Below are 22,776 nucleotides of genomic sequence, written 5' to 3'. Positions count from 1 at the left end.
GATCCTTTCAAGTTCGTTTTCGTGGAACTCGAAAAACGTTGTTCAGGAAGAAGGAATCCCTCAAAAGTCTGTTCTCAGCGCCACTCTATTTGCAATTAGAATTAATCATTTAACTGAACTCATTCCAAAAACAGTGGACTCGTATCTTTATGCCGATGATCTCACAATCTCCTGCCATTCTCAAAACATAACTATATTGAGAGACAATTGCAGATATCAATAAATCGGATCCAGATTTGATGACACAAAACGGTTACAAACTATTCAGCCAGAAATCGACTGCCATACACTTCTGTTCCATACGTAAAATGCATCCTGATCCTGAACTCCAATTAGATAACCATCCTATTCCAATAGCAAACAGTATTTGTCTGCTTGGCTTAGTTTTTGACAGCAAGTTAAACTATCAAAAACACATTGAACATCTCCGGACAGCTTGTCAAAAAAAAAAAAAAAAGAACATACTCAGAGCCTTATCAGCAACAACCTGGGGAGCAGACCGTTACACCTTGCTTCACTTATAAGCGCCTGTCTTCGATTCTGCTAGGGAAAGTGCTTTATCTCGCCTGAACCCTATTCAACATTCAGCTCTTAGAATAGCCCTAGGTGCGTTCGGAACATCTCCAGTGTAAAGTCTGTATGTAGAAGCCTATGAAGCTCCTCTAACAATCAGAAGAAAGATGTTATTACTGAACTGCGCAACCAAGATCCAAAGCCAGTCGACCCATCCTAATTGGTCAATATTTAATGATCCGCAACTCACGACCTTTTACAGAAACAAACCACAAGCAACTAGGCCTGCAGGTATTAGGTTCATGGAACTAGCAGAAAACGGGAATATAAAACTCAATAAAGTCCGCCAAGAGTCTATAGATCACGTTCCTCCATGGTCTGTCATCATGCCGTCTTGTGACAATTATTTCCACCAATGGGGAAAACACTCCTTAACGGATCATAACATCCAACAGCTGCACATATACAATGTTATCCTGACTTCTCTAAAATATATACTGATGGATCGAAATCCGAGAGTGGAACAGGTGCAGCAGCTGTATTCCAAGACGCTGCCATTTCAGTGTCACTTCCGACAGAATGCAGTAGTTTCACCACTGAATTAAATGCCATAAAACCTGCTCTGGAAAACATTTTCCATCTCTCAATTGAAAAGAGCATAATCTACACAGACTCGCAAAGTGCTTTATCCGCAATGCAAAAGATTTCGCAGTCTTCTCATCCATTACTACAGCTAATCAGATCAGAGTTGATTCGTCTCAGAGATCATCGGCAAAAGATTGTCTTCTGCTTGATCCCAGGCCATCCTGGAAAACCAGGAAACGAAATTGCAGATGATGCTGCCAAGCATCCATCCAGCACAGCCCCAATAGATTTTCTGGTCCCGTTCAGTGATTTCAAAATGCATATACGAAATATATGTAAGGAACGATGCACACTTCAGTGGCAAACGCATACACATAACAAACTCCTTGAAATTAAACCTGTACGATAATTATGGGCCTCCAATTTCCGCACAAACAGACAAGAAGAGGTAGTCCTGGCGAGAACCCGAATAGGCTACACTCACTTGACCTATCTATTCCTGTTATCAGGTAATGACCATCCACAATGTTTGCACTGCCACAGGCCACTCACAATAAAACACATACTCCTGGAATGCACCTTGTATAACAACTCTCGTCTAATTTCACTCCCTTTTCTCTCAACCTTACAGGAATTGTCACTTAGCCATATCATAGGCGAAAATTCAAATCTTACAGAATTTTTCTTTTTTCTGAAACGAATAGGTCTATATAACCCTTTCTAACTGCTTCTGTAGAAGCCAATAAAACTAGTATTAAATATTATGATAGGTGCAATATCATAATATTTTTATGATATTGCACCAGAAAAATCCAAATCTTTGCACCAGAAAAATCCAAACACAACAACAACAACATCATGATCCAAAAGTCTTTGAAAGAAGTTAAATTAAAGAATTCCCCAAGAAAAATAACTTGCTTGTGAATTGCAGATTTCTGGTGAAAGCAATCCTAAATCGGCCAACTAAGCTGATAATTCTAGACATGTTATTACTCTCACGTGTTCATGTTTCTGCTGGTTTGAATATTAAACTAATGTTTGGCAATCTGAACATCCATGTACTAAGGTCATCATGCTTAGATATAAGAATATTATGTGCAGATTTATTTTATCAACAGGTTTTTCAATCTTCTAAGTCCATTTTGGAAGTCAATTACCATAGCAAATTAAACTACAAGGATGATTCCGACTTAATATACTGCCAAGGTCGTGAAGAGTCTAAAGCAGGAGAAGATTCTGTTCTTTTGCTCAGCAAGGAAGTAGTTTTATTGATGCAGGTGTCCATAGTGCACCAGTTCCCATTTAAAAACAATGTTTTAAGGCTAAGGCGCATTTAGGGCTAGAGCCTCAAGCTGCGAACAAATTTAGACTATGTATATAAAGTGCTTAGCATCATAATACACAGCCATTTCTGAATAAACAGAAAATTTTAAGGTGGCATCGTTTTAGGTTATGAGATATATGAGATATAACCTAAAACGATGCCACCTTAAAATTTTCTGTTTATTCAGAAATGGCTGTGTATTATGATGCTAAGCACTTTATATACATAGTCCAAAACAATGTTCTTATGAATGCTGAGATAGCACAAATTTTTCAATTGGCAGAGCATCATTTTCATATTTGAAATTTTTTGTCGACAAATTTCCAGTACTTCTTGGTCTCTAAAAAGAAACATGTTTTACAGTATCAGGTCTCTGTTTCAATGTGAGAACCTACCAGAAGAACCTATGAAAGAAGAAAGAATTGTTGTTGAATGTGTTTGGTTGGGGAACTGACAAGTGCGAAAAGAAGCCTGAAATGAACTCTCCCGCTACGTGCTACGTGAGAGAATATTCGACCAGTGAGAAAAACAAAAACTGAGTTCAGAACTTCCCTTTCTGGTGAAGCTTTAGAAATGCTCCAGACAGCCAAGTCAAAACAGCAAGATCATTGTTCTGAACAAAACTGACTCAACGTTTCTGAAGAGAGCAAAGTCTGCAACAGTATCTTTCTTGAAGCAACCAAAATCAGTTGATATTTAATAGAAATTCCAAACAGAAATCCACAGACAGAAAACTTCTAGGTAAGATAATATTGGAAAGCATAATTACACTGGTAAACATCTTATTCGTATATTTTGACAATATGCATGTTTGCGGTGTAATTTAATTTGTAGTGCAGCGTGGACTTTAGAAAAACTCCTGATTTTTCTAATGTTGGCAGAAGTGTCAAACCATAATGTGGACTTCATGTTCGTATAGGAGTGCAAAAAGAAGAGTTTTATTTAATTTTGATAGATAAATCTCTTTATTATCATTATGAACATTTATTTATATTAAATATACAACAAATATTCTTATAGACTTCATAATTTAACAACTCTTTTATACACGACAATGATATCCAGGTTATGATCACATATTCACAATCATGAACGGTAATGGGCCATGGCTATTACAAATGACTTGGAAAATCAAGTATTAATGATAACCAGAAACCTGGTATCGAGTTAACAGCCAGATACCAATGGTTACCACGAAACCAGATGTAGGAACTTGCCGACTTAATGTTAAAAGAGTCAGTGGCATATACTAACACTTTGTTTGGAAATGGAATAGAGTTTGTACACCAGCAGAAGCAAAGAGCTGTCTGAAGTTCATAATGCGTCACGTGGCTCCGGCCGGCTTGATGCAATTAATGACACATTCATGGTTACCATGAACAATGATACCAAGGTAACAACAATCTTTTATACGTGGATACCTTGAAAGTTCTGCTATGACTATGACGCGGCTGCTCCTATAACATATCACATACAAAACGGGATGGGGTATTTTTCTTCCACGGGGAACGGGCCTGACTGTTTCTGTTACTTCCTGCGGATAACAAATGGTTCTTGTTGCCCGTACTGTGGTCTTCCTGCGAAATATAAAGAACAAAAAATAATTACTCGTAAATTAAAGATATTTGCAGGTTTCTTGTTTATTTTATATCTACTTATATTTATTCTATATTTTGTTTTTTTCTCTACGTATGTTTATTTTATTTTTGTGGCGAAACAAACTTAAATCAAGTCGTTTTATTAATTTTCTGTTAATACAGCCAATATGTCCGATTCCTTGACATACTAAAACTGCTTTATTCAGGATAATTCAATTTCTTTGTGTTGGAGAACACAAAATATTAATCGAAACCATCAGTGATGAGTTAAAAGAAGTTAATTGATGGAACACTAAAGAGCTTTTCGGTTGTAACTGAGAATTGTAGTTTAAAATTGATTGCATTTAGGATTCGTTTGTACTCTCAACATTGGCGTATCCCTTAAGGCCTTTGTTTTCAGGAGAGAAATGCATCTTTATGGTCCGAAAAACATTAAACTTCTGTATTTTATTTTTTATTTATAAAGACATTTTAAAAATAAAAAAGAGCAAGCTATCCATCTTCATTATTCACAATTAACTTGAAGAATCAAAGTGTTATAAAAATAATATAACTAGAACAAAGGCAGCTGCAATTCCTGCGTTTTCATTTTTAAAAAGAAAAATCTTTGAAACTTCAAAGTTATATACAGCCATTGCTTCGACATAAAAACAATCGCCTGATCAAGTTCATAAGAAATTATGCTCCTTTTGAGCATAAACTACAAGGTACGCACTGGAATCTCCTCAACTGAAATTCAAATCGATTTGGAAGTAACCCAAATATCGAATTTTTCGAGGTGAAGAAACTTAAGTTATCCGGATGACACCGGATAACTTGCTATGATAAAGTTCAAGCTCTGAAAGGATAGCTCCAATAATTACTGGACTCTAATCCAACAGTTTAAAATTACCTGGTGGGCGAATTCGTTTCCCAATGAGTCCCGAAGGTTCCTTAATCAAAGGTAAAGAAATGATAGTAATATTTGCTCAAAATAAATAGAAAATATACTGCAGTAAATAAAAATAACCAATGAAAGTATAAACATACCGTGTATAATAAATATTGGTCCGAATTCTTGCAGAAGATCGCCCACAGTTTTCTCAAAGCTTCGTCTTTAGAAAATGCAAAGTACTTTATTATTTTTACACTTAAAAAATCATTATTACACTTAAATAACTGACTATTATAAACATTTAATTATAAAATATTCTTAAAATTTGAACGCACACAGTAAGCTCAACAAAGAGCAATGGATAATGCAATAATTTTTTTTAAAAATTGTGATCATAAACTGCGAAATAAAACGTTTTCATTGTTTTAAAACATTCTTCGTGAAAATCATTAAAAAACGTGTTTTACCACAAAGCAGTCTTTGCATATAGTTAAAAATACACCGGTTTCAAAAGAGTCTTTACCATTTACTATTTGATTTCCTTCTCTCGATTTCATAAATGATATTAATAATTTAAAGGAAGAAAAAAGCTTTCCTGCCATTTCTTTCTTTGCTTTAAAAGTCTATCAGATTAATATAAGCACTTAACTCGAAAATAAGGATCTTCACATGGAAATTTCAGACACTTAATTCTCCATTCTTTGCGCTTTTCAAAACTGTCGCTGTTGACATACTGTAATTATCTCTTAAGCTACTTAGTAGCTATGAATCTCAATTTAATGGTGGTCTTCAAGAGTCATTAATTCTAAGTGAAGAACAAGATGGACAAATAAAACGATCCATTTGATATCAACCAATATGGCGAAGTCAATTATGCTTTATTAGCATCTTTAATGAGAAGAGAAGAAAAAAATGTAAACTCTAGAAATATATATTCACGATAAACCTGATTGGAGAGCTAACTTGTGTAAATATCGATAGAGAACTAAGAGGCGTATTCGAGAAAAGAAATGCGTCTACTTACTTCAGAAAGGGTGGCTACGAGAGTTCGTTTGGATCCCCGATGATGCAGGATGGATGAGAGGGTTATGCCCGAATTATCGGTGGAGTGCACGCTCGTTCGGCACGTGTAAACTATCTTGGCGAAGTGTTGCTTGAAGAGTTTTGTAGTTAAAGTGTAGAGGACTGGATTGATGGCAGAATTAACTGGAAGGAGGAAAACAGCAACCCATGCATACAGGTCAGCACGGATGGAAACACCTATCAGAGGAAAGTAAAATATTAGTAATTATATAGCGGAAGAATAGTTTTAAATATCGTAATAGGCCTATTACGAGCCTTCGTCCACTTTGGTTCCTCTGTAACCATGAAGAGCGCTTTTTGCTAAATGTTTTTCAAGTGTCTGAAAATAAAGGGCATATAAGTGAAATACAGGTAAATTTGTCTGAAAAAGAGGTAAGGATGTTTTGGACCGAAATGAAGCAAAATTCAGATCATCAATTGATACAACTATAAAGGAAAACGGAGGAGGGATTTCCATCAACCCTTTCATTTGTCTTCTCTGTAGAATTCCGGCTGACGAAACCGTTAAAAATGAGATCATAAAAGTTTCTACAATCTCACGCACTGATGTTTTGCGTAGTCATTGTACTTCCACACCAGTTGGACAAATGGATTCGAATCCAGGCTTCATGAAGGGATATTAGGTGTTTTTCACACCACAGCGAAGTTATTGGTTCTTGAGCATAAACACGAGTTTTGTCCCGAAAACACCGGGTTTTAATTCCGAAAAACAACTGTCCATAGAATACAACAAATCGCATTCTTAGCTTCCATCTCTTTGGCAAATACATTGTGACTGCTGTGATTATCAAAGGTACCAATATATAGTATAGTAAGGAGAGAAAAATAGGCGGCATAAATTCAATTACTAGGCCTACTCGCCCCTATCGAGTGAATGAAAAGATGGAAGCCTGTTTTTCTCTTTAATATAGTCGAAATGATTCACTTCAAAAGTTGAACTTCGCCTAATTTTATAGAGGAATGCGATTATATTTTGCGTATAGTTATTCACCACTTATTAAAAATTCAATTTTTTAATAATAAAATTCAAAAATTTTATTTGAAATCTTAATTATGATACATATTTGGAACCTTCATTTATTTATCATGAAATGCGAATGAATGTCATATAAAGTTCTTTTTGAAAAGTTGAATTATTGTCCACTCCATGCAATTATTGGACATGTTCCAAACAATTACTGGACTATGCGTGCATCCTTAAATTAGGTCTATACAGCCAGCCCACTCTTACAAATTATGACATATTGGACCTATAAATAGGGCCATGTGGCCATTGATATGCAAATTACTTTTGTGTTGCAATGCTGTATCATGTTATTTTTCAAACGGTATGCTTCGAGTAAATAAACTACGAACAGACACATTTTGGCCTCAGTAGTCCTTGTGTCGTTAAACCCAATACCAATAACAACGTGCTATTTTTTTCATCCTATGAAATTTCATCTGTATTTATGTCTGTTGAGGATGGAACAGAGCGAAGAAATTTTTTTTCACAAGGCAAAGATTCCCTATATCCTTCGGAATTTTTTATCTTTTTCTTTTCCAATGTGGTGGATGAATATGGTATAGCACCAATCTCAATCATAATCAGTCATCATCACAATCAGTATTTCAAAATGTCAGTGGTTGCCGAAACAGCAGTTCTCAGACATTTATATACTCCACAGTATCGAGAGGTTTTGAAGAGCATTTGATCTAGGTTAGCACTAGATTCAGTCATTGGATTTAGGAGAGCCAACGATACCTAATTTTAAATGAAACCTTTAAACTCTCTCGTCAACAGATACAATTAAAGAGCCTGTTTGTAATAAGCACGTTTTCACATATTACCTTTAGCCACCCTTCTCCAAGACGATTTGCTTTCTTTGGCTCAGTCGTGGATTTTTTTAAAATCAGAAATTAGTATTCTGAAAATGCCCTCCTTTCTTTGGGGAAACCTTTTCTTGTCAACTCCTTTACATACGTTAAAAAGCAAAGATTTTTTTTTTCTTTCTGAATATTCCTTTCAATGCCACTTCCAGGGCAATAGGATTATATTATTACGTTTTTGCATTACAAATACTGCACAGAATGAAAAATAAATAAAACACAATTATTGGCCGAGATGGATAATAATTGAACTTTACTCATTAACGCAGTTAAAAGCAGTGTACAAGATGCAGTTTCAAAGAACAACCAAATAAATCCACTTCAAACAATTCCCAACTTTAAGAAAATAACAGGAAGCGCCATCAAGAAATAAACTATTCACCCGCATTGCACACCAATAAATGATTTTAATAAACGAGCATGGCTTTAGGAACCTTTTACCAGTAATGAATCTTAACATTGATTACAAATTAGCCTTTCGTGAACTGCTACAAAACAAAGATCTAATCCTTGTTCTGGCTCATTATGCTCGTGAGTAAGACCTAGAAAAGGGTTTGCAACATGATGCTCGTTTATTAAAAATATTTATTGTGGTATACAAAGTGTTTGAATAGTTCATTTCTTGATGGATAACACCCGGGAAGAAACGTGTCATTTAAATTAATATTAAAGGAAACACCATGTTGATACCCACATTAAAATGCATGTCCGCACTAAAGTCATCGTTATAACTCTCAGTGACATTCGGTTGTAAAAATTAAGCAATGCTTATTCCTGAAAGGGTAACATTGTAATTTGACATGGACCATGGCAAAATCAGCGTGCATATCAAAACCTGCTGGGTATTTTCTCCTTAGTCAGTTCATCAAGAAATCATCAATGTTTATGCATTTTTAAATTAAATTACAATATTAAAAAAAAAATTCACTACGGAAGGACCATACATCGAAGAAAGGGAAACGGAATCCTACTCACCTGCCATCGCAATTAACTTGATTAGGACTATGGGCACCCAGCAAAGAAAGTCCGTTCCCACAATGAACGCAAATCGTTTGGCAATTGCCCGATCATGTAATTGCTGAGTAGACCTCAGTCCTATTCTAGAATGAGTGATGGTAAAGAACATGGTGATGTAGGCGAAAAAGATGAAGGTGAAGGCGGCCATGTTGACACCACAAAACAAAAATGTGGAATACTCCCAGCCTTGAGCGAACGGATCATGGATATGCAAGGGCAGACACACCCCGTTGTTACCGTAGAACTCTTCACCATAGTAAGCTATATTTAACACGGGCAGCAAAGAAAGCAACACTGCAATCGTCCACACGAACATCATGCACAAAACGGCTGAGCGGATGGTGCGCCGTTTAAGAGTCAGAGGGTAAATGATGGACGTGTAGCGATCGATGGTGATGATGGTTAGGATCAGCACAGAGGACTCGCTACTGAGAGTACTGAGGAATCCACAAAAGTTGCACTGCCAGCTGTGTCTCCAGCTGTTCTCGTGTTTGATGTACTCCCCGCGGAACTCGGTGTCGTACGAGGCGATGACGAACAGATAAACGCCCATGAGGAAGTCCGCCATGGACAAATTTTTGATGTAAAACGAGTGTACTTCGTTGGGTTCGGTAAGGAGAATGCGGCCGATGAGGACGAAGAAATTTCCGAGGCAGGCGACGACCGCTACGACCCACACGCTCACTCGAAGCACCACGCTGTCCAGCAGGTGGGCGATGCTGCTAATTCCATCACCACGGGGCTCGCACACTCTCACGTGCAAGGAATAGGAACACAAGTGGAAATCGTCGAAGTATCTGGAATGAAAAATAGTGGACAGATATGAGTGAACGATTAGCGGAAATTTATTGGAAATTTAAACAAGTTCTTACGATACCTGGCAAGCTTTACTTACATGTAATGCAAAGATATTAGACTGTCAAACACACCAGGCTGCAACTTCCTTAGGTGGTTATTCCTGAGATCTCTGAAACAGCAAAAAATGCGTTTTAATCATGTGATGTATTCTTAAAATTTTAAATTTTCAGTGAAGAGTTGTAGCAATATATTTTTATTCAATTTAACACGGGAAAAAGTAAGAAAATTAGAAAATTTTCTGCAATTTCTTTGCAGAACTATTCATTTTATATTCTTGTTTCATTTCAAAGGAATGTAAACGCTAGTTTATTCCAGGTTTTTCAGACAGCACACAAGCATCCTCCTCCGAACACAGTTTTTTTAGATGTAACACGCAATAAACCATATGAACCGAGAAGCTATGAATCATTATGGTCCTGGAGTAGTGCGCTGATCACTGGTATGCGTGTTGCGAGCTCGAATACGTATGCGATTACAAAATAAAATAAATAAAAATCATGCGCTGCCCATTTTTAAACAAATTAATGAATAAAATAAAAAATCATGCAATGCCAATTGTTAAAAAACATACATGAATAAGACAAAAATTCATGCGCTGCTCATTGTTAAAAAAAATAAATAAAATAAAAATCATGCGCTGCCCACTGTTAAAAAAATAAATGAATAAAATAAAAAATCATGCAATGCCAATTGTTAAAAAAATACATGAATAAGACAAAAATTCATGCGCTTCTCATTGCTAAAAAAATGAATAAAATTAAAAAATCATGCGCTGCCCATTGTTAAAAAAATAAAACGAAATTCATGCGCTTCTCATTGTTAAAAAAATAAATGAATAAAATAAAAAATCATGCGCTGCCTATTGTTAACTGTGAAGCTGTTATATCGACTGCCTAAAAAAAAACATTTCAATGGGCGTCTAATAAAATATTAAAGGAGGAAATTAATTTAACTATTTATAACGGTTTAATAGGACTGCGATCGAGTCGTTAGACGCTAATAACACTGGGTGATCGAAGATACCAGGATATTAATAGCAAATGGAGTACAGCTTAAGTTAGGGTTTCTCAGCTTTTCTTGCAATAGTTTAGAGGGGAAAAAACTCAACAAACAACCGAAGATCAATGCCAGATCCTTTTCTTCTGTACTCCTTAAACATACAAAAATAGAAATTCTAAGAAGCAGCGAAACTAAAATTGATCACAGCAAGAGAACACCAACATGGAAAAGCCATTAGACTCGATATTTGACTTCTGTGCTGAATGCGCCAAGTAAGTTTGTTTTTTTTTTAAACTAGGGGTTCGTAATTCTTTAGTATAGGAAGAACTTCGCTGTGAGTTTGACACATTCGAAAGTCAACTTATACCTCCGTTTGTATTAAAACATAATCATCGCATTGATAAAATACTTCCTTATAATAAAGTAAAACTTTTTTAAAAAATTAAAGTTTAAGAAAGCTGAGAAGAATGGCTTTTTTAAACTTATTTTAACCTTTCGAAGGAGGCCACCGAATCTTCATTAAAACCAAATTATGAACTTCTTCTAAACACCAGGATAACCAGACTTTGAGTGCGGTTACCAAACACTTTTATTAAGCAATTATGGAAAGAAGAATTACACAAATTTGAAAGTTTAATGTTATAATTCTGTACTTACAAAGATGTTAGTTGTGGAAGAAAGAAAAATGTCTCTTCGTGGATGCTTTGAATTTCATTTCCATTCAGATCTCTGCAAAGGAGAACAAAAGTAAATTGTCTTGCCAGATCCGAAAGAAAAGCATAACTTTGAGTGTCTCAAAAACAGAAACGTACTTTTGAGAGTTTATATTTGCATAAAATATTGCTTATTTATAAAAAGAGGGTGATTAAAATGAAAACGAGAAGATCCTCCGCTGTAAGAAACTGAATAACGCTGCGTTTTTTCAACTTTGAGAGTACTCGTCCCTATGAACACCATATTATCCCTGTTACTAATCCCTAAATTTAAATTTGGACAATCGAAGTCTCCTTTTCATCCTATTCACCCTTGAATGTATGACAAAAGTCGGTATATTCACTTACAATTTAAGTAGATTCGACAGATTTCCAAAATTTTTAGCCGATAGACTGGAGAGCTTGTTACGTGATAGGGACCTGCAAAGTAAAGAATATTTCTATACATTCCATTAAAACCAACTTGAGTTATACTAAAAATACGAGTAAGTTCGGTGCAGCAATAGAAGGAAATAGCCTGCATTTTAATCCAATTATGAGTAGGCTATTTGAAATGGAAATTTAGTATTTAGAACTCCTAATGTCTGAGTAATGGAGAAAATTATACATATTGTCGATAATCAAGATCTTCCATAAAGTACTTACATTGTGCGTAAATTGTCGAGTCCTTCCAAGGCCGAACTGTCAATGACATCAACCTTGTTTCTAGAGAGAGATCTGAAATCGAAACATTGCAAATATTATTATTTTTTTCTTTAATTTAAACATGTATTATTTTATAAATGTTACCAAGAAAGATAAGGTACTCACAGGATTAAAAGGTTATGAAGACGATGGAATATTTGTGGAGGTAGACGGGAAATGTCGTTGCCATCCAACCACCTGAAAATGAAATGGAGAGCATTTTGGTACTTCACTTCGGTAATGCTTAATGTATTTAACAATATTTACCTACTGAAGATATATAAAGGCATATAAAATTTGAAGGATCTCCAAATTAATTTTAGGCAGCCAGCAATATTACCTGTTCAAATTGTGCAGTAATATCTTTTATTCAGTTAAACTGTTTAATGTTAATCGAGAACAGTTAAAGCTAGAAATACATTCGTAGTTAACTGTAGCAATAAATTAAAAACTACCCCGTTGGAAAATGGTTTCAGAGAAGGTAGTATAAGATCTTTAACATGAGGATACGTTGCTTAAATTTCTAAAATCTGATTTGTGCTAGCAAGATGTTATTTGATGTCCTCTTTATTTAGACATCATATGAGCCTACGCTGGTGGACAAAAAAGCTCAGGTAAAGTCGAATTTACAGTTTTCCTTTGTAAATCGATTAACCGATACACACAACGTATGTATCGTTCTGATATGCAAGTATGGATGGTGGTTTGAAACAAAGTTCGGTTGTGAACAGATACCAATCATGTGTGGGCAACGTTTCACGGTCTAACGGCTCAAATACGATATCCATAATTTATTGCGGTAGAATGGCAGGTAGGAAGTTAGCTTACGCACAGGTAAAGATAATAGGGGTCGTGGATATCCTGATTGTGAAGGTAGTCGCAGCGAAGTATCCTGAACAGCTGTATAAGGTCAACCAAGGGTAATAGTAGATTACTGATACCTGGCCACAACTTTAGACGAAATAAGTAGATGACAGCACAGCAACTGGCTTCCTAATTTCAAGCTGCCTCCGGATAGAATCTCCCATCGAGTTGTATGCCGCTGCGATAGAGTTCTATATGGAAAACGATCCATGATTTTAACTTCTCTCACCTCATAACAAAGAGAACTAGTGTCAAATGGTCACGGATGAGTCCAGAGAAGTCTATATTCCGATTATTGACAAATCCTCTTTAGAATTGAGAGGTGGAAGATAGGCCGACCTCGAAGTAAACTCCGTAAACATGGAGAGAAACCTCAAATAGGAGGCGGTGTTTAATGGTCGGAGCACTCTAATCAGACTTCATTCTATTGAGAACAAATTTTGAGTAAAGTCCTCTTGACTCGAAATTTGTTCTCAATAGAATCAAGAAGTTCCTAGAAGCCAAATTCTTGAATAGTACATTTGAACTGTTTCATTACTTTTGGATTGGGCCAGTATCATGGAGGGTGAGCTCACTTCGATTTTCCTTTTTGTTTTTAGCTTCACCTGATGATCTTATTTTCACGGTACACATTACTTTAGATATTATCTTAGCAAACCATAAATAACGCGGAAAGAACCACTTCTAGGGCAACGGCCACAATTCTTGTGGAAGGATTGGTTAGTTAGTTTTTCGTTATAGTTACAGTCACTTAATTTATGACATTCTATAATTAATTAACAATGTTGTATTTGTCACTTTATTAATTAACTTATACTTAAATAAAATACTTTTAAAATTCTATACTTTTTGTATGCAATCGTCTGTTAATATATGTGTCGCTGAGTAGTCAGTTCATTGGGCCTTTTCGTTCTTCACTCATTTAACCAAATAAAAAAAGCCAATAAATAATTTTTCCATTATATTAATCGCTACTTACAAAGTCCTCAAGTTTTCTAATGGATCAAAGAGACCCAGAGGCAGTTTACTGATGGAACAGTCCCTCAGATCTCTACAAGAAATAATTGAAGCGAAAATTTAAACTTATGTATAAATAAAAATTAAATAATATTTATTTAATAAACAATTTAACCTTTAAGTTAATAATTTAGTATAATAATAATCTAATTTAATAAAATATAATAATGATTTACAAACACGTTGTTGGTGCTAATAAAGTAATTAACTAACAATAAATGCTTCAATTATCTTTATCAGAAAAAAAAACCTTTGTTTTATTGAGCCTAGTTTCTGAAATTATTATCTTATAACATTTTAACCCTAAAATTAGTGTTCTTTTCATTCTATTTTTTATGGGGAAGGGTAAGTCAAATTCTCGAGCAGCTTGTCATAATCTGTGCTGCAGTTTACGTTGCCTGATCAGAGATAATCTCTTCATCCTGTGGTGTTATCGGAATTATGAAATGCGACAATTTTCTTAGGCTTATAATGTCTCGATGCAAACAAAATCGATCTGGAATTTAAAAAAAAAAAGTAACTTTTGAGGTGTGCGTAAAAGTCTACCAACACGTTGCTTGAGTTACAGCAAAATCCCACCAGAGGATATTTAGTCGTGATGTCAACGAATATCGACCAGTGTTAGTTGCCACCATTCCAATCTATGCCATGTCAAGTCTTATTATAATAATCTAATAATCTCGTGCGTTATCTGATCCCTGTACAGGTACTGGTCGTTTTATCTGTGATCCCCTCTAGCGTCCAAACACGTTTGGCAAAAATTTTCAACACGCTGAACCTACTTCGATAATTTCACCTGGTAGACTTACCTGGAAAGGTATTAATGGCTTAGTCATAAGGCTGGGTGCTTTAATGGTTCTCATAATTTTATTAACGAAAGTGTTAGCAGAGGAGAGGGTGGCGAAATTAATGTTGGCAGTGGACAACCCAGGAAAGCGATTTATCGACCCTTAGTGAGAATATGCATTCAAGGTTATGTTAGAAGTCTTTGCCCACACCTTGTTTTCTAGAAGCTTTTCATTCCTGTGACTTTAATTCCGCTGCCTATTATTTCAGAGTAAATTGTAGATGATTTTATAGGAACATAAAGTCTACAAATACCATTAGCTGTTGATATATAAATATAACGAGTATAAATCCTCAATGGTAGAAACCTCATGTTCATGTATGATTTCCATTCATCGTTAACACGAACACTCGCGTCTGTCGAAAAATCCTTAAAATTACAGAAAAGGGGCATTAACCTTTAATCTCAAACATTTTTGGTGATTTTAGAAACGTAATGAGGTTTGCATAAATAATTCCTATTCACCATCTTGGCGATTCTTTTCTTGCATTCCTAATACCCCGTAGGATTTGTGAGGAAAATGCAAATTATTGTTCCGACCAAGTTGTTTATTTAACTATGAAAACATGGGCTTATTTCGAAATGTAAAGTTAATACCGTTCGTTGGAATTTTCATTCCTAATGGAAAATGTTTCTTTGTAATGATGACTTGCTGGAGATTACAAGAGGCAACGTACTTTAATAAATATAAAACGAAAAGTAAAGGCCAAAGGACAGATCAAATCGAAAAAGTCAAGGCCCGAACGCCAAGCTACGTTAGTGACCTTTCAGTGAACTACTAATGCACCTGCTTTTCAATTACTTTCCCAAATATCTGAAAGCTCAATGCTCTTGTTTACTGTAGTTAATGCTTTCTATTTATAAATTGAAAAAGAGAAACTAACCCAAAAAGGAAAATTGCTCTCCTTAATAACTAATACCACTACTTTATCTGCTTGGTCGCCAGGTGCCGCTGCTTCTGCGTACACTTAGGAACCCTGGGAAGAAAAGTCCTCTATCCCATGTCTAAAAGAAACAAACATGACTTACACTGACCCTAAAGCCCTTTTGATTACCAGAATTGGCCTAAATAAGTTAGAAAGTCAGAGAAATTATGAAACTGATCTAGATGCGCCAACCTATCTGATCATCTATTCATCAAATGCCCATTAATAGAAAAACTGTCACATTTACAGATTCTAAAAACTTTTGAGGGCTTCTCTGAAGCACCCTAAATCAGACGATATCTTAGTTGAAACGATGAATATACGACACTCAGAAAGGCCTCAAGTGACAGCTTTCGAAGTGATCACCAGTAACGGTAACCCACACCTCGTACCAGTTTGAATACATCGAAAGTTCATCGCTAAATGTAAATTCCTGAAATGTCACGGAAAGGTAAATACAAATGTGATAAGTAGTGATATGTGTTAGAAGAGAAGGGACAGTCACCCCAACCCGAAACTTGATACTAATTCAACATACCCAAACCACCACCCAACTGTCAACGCGAATGTTTGACCTGTAATATTAGAACATACAATCCAAATTTCTTCCACAGTTTCAAATGCCAGAAGTACGGACATTAAGAGGCAACATGTGGTGCCTGATCATACTAATCAAGATTGCCCAAACTTCAAAGGAAACCATTCTGTCTACTTCAGAGACTTTGGGGGAAGAGAGAAAAAAACAAAGATACAAAAATCAAAGCAGAATATGGGCAACGTCAAGAATCAAAGAAAAATATCTACCTATGCAGAAATAACCAACAAACAGCGCCAAAATGAGACTTAGTATCTCAACAGAAGATGAAAATAGTAACCACACGATCTATCAGTTTCACCAACCCCTGGTCCTAAGCAGCGAACAAACCAATCAACCTCTGACACCTCAAAAAAGAGAGGAAAAAAGGCAAAGAAAAATAAAACCTACAGATGAAATAGAAACGAAGAAAAAGATCACTTCTAAAAGTTTTCGCAGAAGAAAAAATGGACACTAAAAGGGATCAATCTAAGAAAAAGATTTAAGATTTAATTTTCCAAAATATCTCGTCCTTCCTATATAACCAGAGAACTAAATGCAGACCAAGATTTATGAGGAAATATAAATACTGACCAGAGAGACAAACAAATGGATTGATTGATCGATCGTTCAAAACAATTTAACACTGTTAATAACAACACCTCTCGTCTAGACAAAATATAGCGGTAGATCTTTCTATATGTTGCCCACTTTGTTATCCATACTTAAATGGATAGTGGAACACAATCCTAACAAAACCAATAATCTCAAGTGGAAAATAGACAAACAGATTGGGTAAAAATTCACGAAACTAGGAAGACTAGACAAATCCGACAGACAAGTCAAAAAAAATTGGACTCGGCACTGAAGTACGTAACGCCGGTTAATTTAGGCTGCAGACCAAGCAGTACCAAAACCTTTTGCCCAATTTCTGATACATCAGAAATCATGGTGGAAAGAGGTGTGCGCGCGCGAATATTTTTCGTAAAAATACCACCACGGATAACCTTGTACAATTTTAAAAATCACTGTTGAAAGCTATATGTCGGACCAGAGAAAATTCATTAATGATGATAAAGCGGCTTAGATACTCAACAAATCAGCTCTCCTTCTTCTGCTCAAAAGAAATTTTTAGAAAAGAAGGCACCAAACAATCTTTTTCTGGTTTTCTCGAAACCAGGAAAATATCTCACGGATCCAAGGAATTACTGTCCGATCATCAATTAGTTGTATAGGAACGGTGATGGAGAAATGATTAATGGAAGATTAACATGGTCCCTATAAAGTAACAACCTCTTCTGTCCAGTATTCTGGAGCTTCGGAAAAAACTGCTCAACACAAAATTTGCTTGTACAAATTAAAGGAATACATTTTATTAGAAAACAACTACTTCTTGGTTAAAATATAATACAATAATAATAAACAAAATGCAAACAGTACCGCATGACATTACGGAATATACAAATTTGGACTAGGAGGCTACTTTATTCATTAAAAAAATTTTTCCACACGATGTTCCGAGTTCCATGTACATAATGTACCTTTCTAAAACGATTATAAAGATTACTACTGAGCGCAACCAAATTTAAATCTAACAGAACACCGAGTTGGGATAACATTCATAAAGTATCAATCAATCTACTGAAGAGGCATATATTACAAAGATCTAAAGATCTATTACAAAGCAGAGAAATAACTTTTGACAATACTGAAAACTTGACAGAAGCCAACCTTCCTATCACTGCGATGTCGCCCAATTTTCGTGTCATCTTTATTCACAGATTTCGAGAAAGAGTTTCTTATCTGGATTAAATTATCAACAAATGTATTCATCTTACACCAGTACTAGACTGTATAATATTCAAAGACCCTCCCAGTATCTTAAAAACATTACAAAATGCAATCGCTACTACAATTCTTCAGCAAATATAAAACAAATTAGGACGGGTAACCAAGCAGAACTAAAACATTCGATTCGATTGGATCCCGTTGGATTTCTTCAATTCTGGGCGTATATTCATCCTTATTTCCACTTCATTAACTCAATTTTGTGCTGATTTCTTATTGATCAGTTCTTTTACATCTGGTTTAAGCAGGGCCGGCGTACATTCAGCTACGACAGCAAAGAAATCGTGTTTTCATTTCTGTTTCTAGAACAGCCCGCTCAAAGTGAATGAAGTCATCTTATATGTAAGTATTAGGTATCTAGCGAAAGCTAGCTACCTAATTCCGGTATTCCGAAGTCTCTCGAAAAGTTTTCTCTTTTCTGTCATTCAGAACCAGCGATGGTGAATTTGCATGATTGCTTTATCGACGACCCTTTTCTTCGGACATCATTTTCTGCTGAAATAACTGGGCTGTGCGCCGTGCCATGCGAAATCCCGATGCGAGACCTTGAAATGGTAGAAAACAGCAGGTTTCCTACACTTTATTAAGCGGATTCTTGCTGTGTTCATCCACCTGACTGACACTACAATATTCAAATAAAAGTGGACGTAGAATTTTTATATTCGATGTTTATTTCTCTGGAAACTTATGTCAGTTTATTTCTTGGGTTTGTTTGCGAAGATGGAACTGGAGCGAAACGTGGAAAACAACCAACCTTTGGGTAGCAAATATTTCATGGATAAATAATAGTGATTTACCGTTGAATAGTGCGAATCCCAAAATAAATATAACTCCACTGGATACAAAATAAGAGAATGTTACAAAGACAGATAGAATGGAAGTATGTTAATAAGATGGGAGACGTAGTCAGAAATTTAGAACTAGAAATGGGTTAGATATAATAAAGAAGTGAGTTAGATATAGTGTGAAGATGCTAATAGAGAGAATGAACATCAAAAAACTGGACTTAAAGTCCCTGATAAAACTGGACTTAAAGAAAAAGGTTAATTATGTAGGGATAAGATATGGGCACGAATTGAAGTTTTTGAGATGTGGGGATGCTTGAAAGGAGGAGGGCTTTGGTGCCCTCCTTCGGGTGGTACCAATGATGGTGAATAGGTTCACCAATATGTTCACCAATGATGGTGAACAGATGATTAGGCAGCTTGTTAAGGATGTAATTAGAAGGGAAGGAAGAAGAAGGAAGAAGGAAATTAAACAAAATATTCTTATTAATAAAAAAAAGGTTGAATGATAACTTACAGTTCTTCTAATTTGTTGAGTCCAAGAAAAGCACCCGAAGACAAAACAAACAGAGGATTGTGGGACAGCACTCTGAAAATTAAAACCAGAAAACGTTAGTACTTATCGTGGGTTTTTATCCATAACTTATTCAGGTAGCAAATAATTTTGTTTTTGTTGTAAGAGTCAAATGGAAAATCCAAACAACCTGATTGATTTAAAGTTTATCTTATTTCCTGAAACATTTAACATGGCGGTACCATGTTTAGTAGCCAAACCTCTTAGCTCTAAATGAGATTTAATCTTGGTAATCATCATTCTTTTATACGGGGAAATGTACTTCAAAAGAGAAACAAAATTAGTATGGAAAGCACGTGATGTTCGGCTGACATTTTCAGGTTGTCGCATTCGTTTTCTTATCATATATGGTTACGGTCTCAGGTCATCAGGACTCTCCGCGTAAACAGGCCTCCTACTCACACGCAGTTACTGAAATGTGGTCTAATACTCCTCCTTCCTTGTTCGAAGATTTAATGCTAGTTGTGTTTTATGAAATTGTTTTGGTTGTTATGATAGTCGAATTCGGCCAGAATTTAGCAATTATTTAATGTTCAAATTAATCAGGAAACTTAAGTCTATAGGAATCTAAATTATTAAAATGAAAATTGGATTATAAAAATATTAAAGAAGCTTACCGACTGAATATTATATAATAATTATAATAATTAAAAACTTATTTTAAGCTAGTGATAATGATATTAATGTTAATTAATATGATGAGGGGTTGTCCAAATTTAAACGCAGTTATTCCGTTTTCTTTCTGTGTCTATTGCTGAGTCAAGGTCCTAGAGCCTCGCTTAGTGATACCATAATTAGTATTACTTAGTTAAGGCATGTTGCTGTTGCATGCAGTCCCATCGTTGGAACAATTACAGCTAGTGACTGTTTTTCAACAAGATGAGAGTGGTCCCCAAGAGCATTCAGAAAAATATTTCCTTGGCAAAAGCAATATTTATCTTGAGCTCTACACTCACGCGATGTTAACACTCATGGGCTTCTTTAGATGCTATATACAGAGAGCACGCGCTTTACCAGATCAATCCATGAATGAGCAGAAAGAATCCCTGCGTGAAAACAATCGCCCCCACAAATGGGCTAACACCGTAAGTTCGAATGTCGTCTTGACATGCTACGAGCTCTATGAGGGGGCCACTCATGGGAGATTTATTAGGGTATGGGGAAAAACTCTTGACAGTTGCTCTTCATTCTGACGAAAACCACAAGCTGGTGGCTTAAGTAGTTTTAGCGTTGTGAATTTGTAAATCAGAAGATTCTCTCTTTCATTTGCAATGGATACACCTAAAAATCGTGCTTGATGGAATATTCGATTTCTGTTATATTATTTTATAAAAGGAACATCTGTAGTTAGACAGGAAGTGGATAAAAGAAGAGGAAAGAACCACTTCTGAAATGGATATTTTTTGTTATTTTGTGACGTAGCCACGACTGAAATGACCTTCCAAAGATAAGAACAGCGACCTTGACGACTGTATGCGGTCGACAATTTCCAAATGACATCTTACGTGATCAATGATAAACATATTTCTTTATGATAATGTAACCATTGCGTCTTCATCGAATGTTTCCAAGAAAAATGTGATGGATGAAATGTTTATTTGCCCGAAGGCTGAAAGATTAATAAGTCGCTGGTGGCTTTTCGTTTATTAAAAAAGGAGAAGGAAGAGACTGCATCTCTACATGTGATATTTATTAAGCCCTGAACGTCTGAAACAGAACTTGAAGGAAGGTCAGGAAAGAATTAAGGTGGAGACATTGTAATCCGTCTTCTGTGACAAAAATATAATTTAATTCAATTATTTTTTGAAATGCCTTGATACTTACAAGAGCTTCATATTTCCGTTAGTGGAGAAGGTATTGTTCCTGATGAATGAGATCAAATTTCCACTGAGGTACCTGCAAAAGAGAAATTGTGAATGCTAAATACCGGCAAGGATTCTTGAATGTAGAATCGCACTGAGATATGTTGGAAAATTAATATTAAACCACAAGAAAAGAAAGGAAATAATCGATTATCTGAGATCGGCCTTATTGATAAACAAAAAAAATGTCTACGTTATAATTGTGAATTATCTTTCCGAAACAGAAAAATCCATTGAGCATTGATTCCCTTAGATATCGCTAAACGCTGAAAATGGGCGTCCCTCAGATTGGATTGCCTTCTCAGATCACTTTGATATGCATTTTTACAACGAAGAACAGGAGCATCTTGGGAAAAAAATTACGATACAATCTCAGAGAAAATTCTGAGGTCGTATCGTAAAATTGAGGTGTTACTGAGTTTTAGCAATTGTGGCTGTCTGTACATGCCAAGGATCCTCAGATTTTATCTTTAAATTATTTCATCCTTTGAGCGTATTATCTCTTTGGTTATGGGTTCTTCTTTTTGCTGCCGAGTACACATTCTCTCTGATTCAACAGATTTTAGAGTCTGGACACCAATATGTTTATTTAATGGTTGATGCGTTTGATTCTAGTAGCCTTCACACCGTCAATGTTCAACCCTCTCGAATCGAGTCATAAACTCCATTTAACAACTTCAGTAAGATAAAGTATACTCGCTATGAAGCAGTAGGATGCTGTTTCATCATGACCATAAACATTAGCGGTACTGTTTTCTCACAGCAGGAACGTCTTTAATTATAAACAAGACTAGGAGTAAATAAGTTGAACACGGCTTCCTGACTGGTAAGGTTATGATCTATGTGGAGGGAAAAGGGAGATATCCAGACAGAGAGACTGCCGTTGACGTACATGAAAACCATACAATGTCATACGATGCCCTATTATTTTGACATTAAGTTAAACCACCAAATATTCCACTTTAACGAGTGAAAATGGTGTGTTTGGATTTATAAAAATATTATCTTTCGACTGTCCCAGAGTCTAACGATTGTTTGAACAAGATTTACTGCCTGATGACCTAGCAATTCTAATCGGAGATAATCGTATTTTTATTTCTTGTGATTTGTCTTGCCTATTTATTACGATAAAACTGGACTACAGTTGAGAAAGAGAATCTCTTTGGATAAAAGAAACGTCACAGAACAGCGAAACAAATTACTTGACAACTATAACTATACAAGCATTAAGAAAATAATAATCAATTTGGAGCGTTCTTATCAAAATGAACTTTTCATACTGCCTTGATGTTGTACAGCTATAAGCAAATTAGATTTAAGATAATTTTGACAACACTTTATGGGACTTGAGGGAAAAAAAAT

General features: G+C 35.6%; 1 protein-coding gene across 2 annotated transcripts in view; it reads right to left on the bottom strand.

Moving 5' to 3' along the window:
* Positions 1–3,514: 3,514 nt before the first annotated feature.
* Positions 3,515–22,776, bottom strand: part of LOC150091350 (uncharacterized) — a 61,655-nt gene continuing 42,393 nt past the window's right edge. Inside the window, exons 8-19 of one of the 2 annotated variants that reach the window (XR_016547551.1) lie at positions 21,377–21,448; positions 19,496–19,567; positions 13,961–14,032; positions 12,244–12,315; positions 12,079–12,150; positions 11,782–11,853; positions 11,378–11,449; positions 9,759–9,830; positions 8,822–9,660; positions 5,919–6,154; positions 5,050–5,114; positions 3,908–3,999 (exon numbers count right to left, since the gene is read on the bottom strand). Coding sequence is in view for 1 of the 2 variants with exons in the window: in XM_090383354.1 (XP_090239480.1) it covers positions 3,880–3,999; positions 5,919–6,154; positions 8,822–9,660; positions 9,759–9,830; positions 11,378–11,449; positions 11,782–11,853; positions 12,079–12,150; positions 12,244–12,315; positions 13,961–14,032; positions 19,496–19,567; positions 21,377–21,448 (1,771 nt within the window). In the remaining variant the exon portion in view is untranslated. Of the gene's footprint in view, positions 4,000–5,049; positions 5,115–5,918; positions 6,155–8,821; positions 9,661–9,758; positions 9,831–11,377; positions 11,450–11,781; positions 11,854–12,078; positions 12,151–12,243; positions 12,316–13,960; positions 14,033–19,495; positions 19,568–21,376; positions 21,449–22,776 lie in introns of both variants that reach the window. The other variant, XM_090383354.1, reaches the window with a different exon arrangement.

This window comes from Mastigoproctus giganteus, chromosome 1 (genome assembly GCF_048544385.1).
Source record: "Mastigoproctus giganteus isolate SK-2022 chromosome 1, ASM4854438v1, whole genome shotgun sequence".
Lineage (NCBI taxonomy): Eukaryota > Metazoa > Arthropoda > Arachnida > Uropygi > Thelyphonidae > Mastigoproctus > Mastigoproctus giganteus.
The sequence above is the reverse complement of the archived record's forward strand: the minus strand, read 5'-3'. Positions and strand labels throughout refer to the sequence as shown.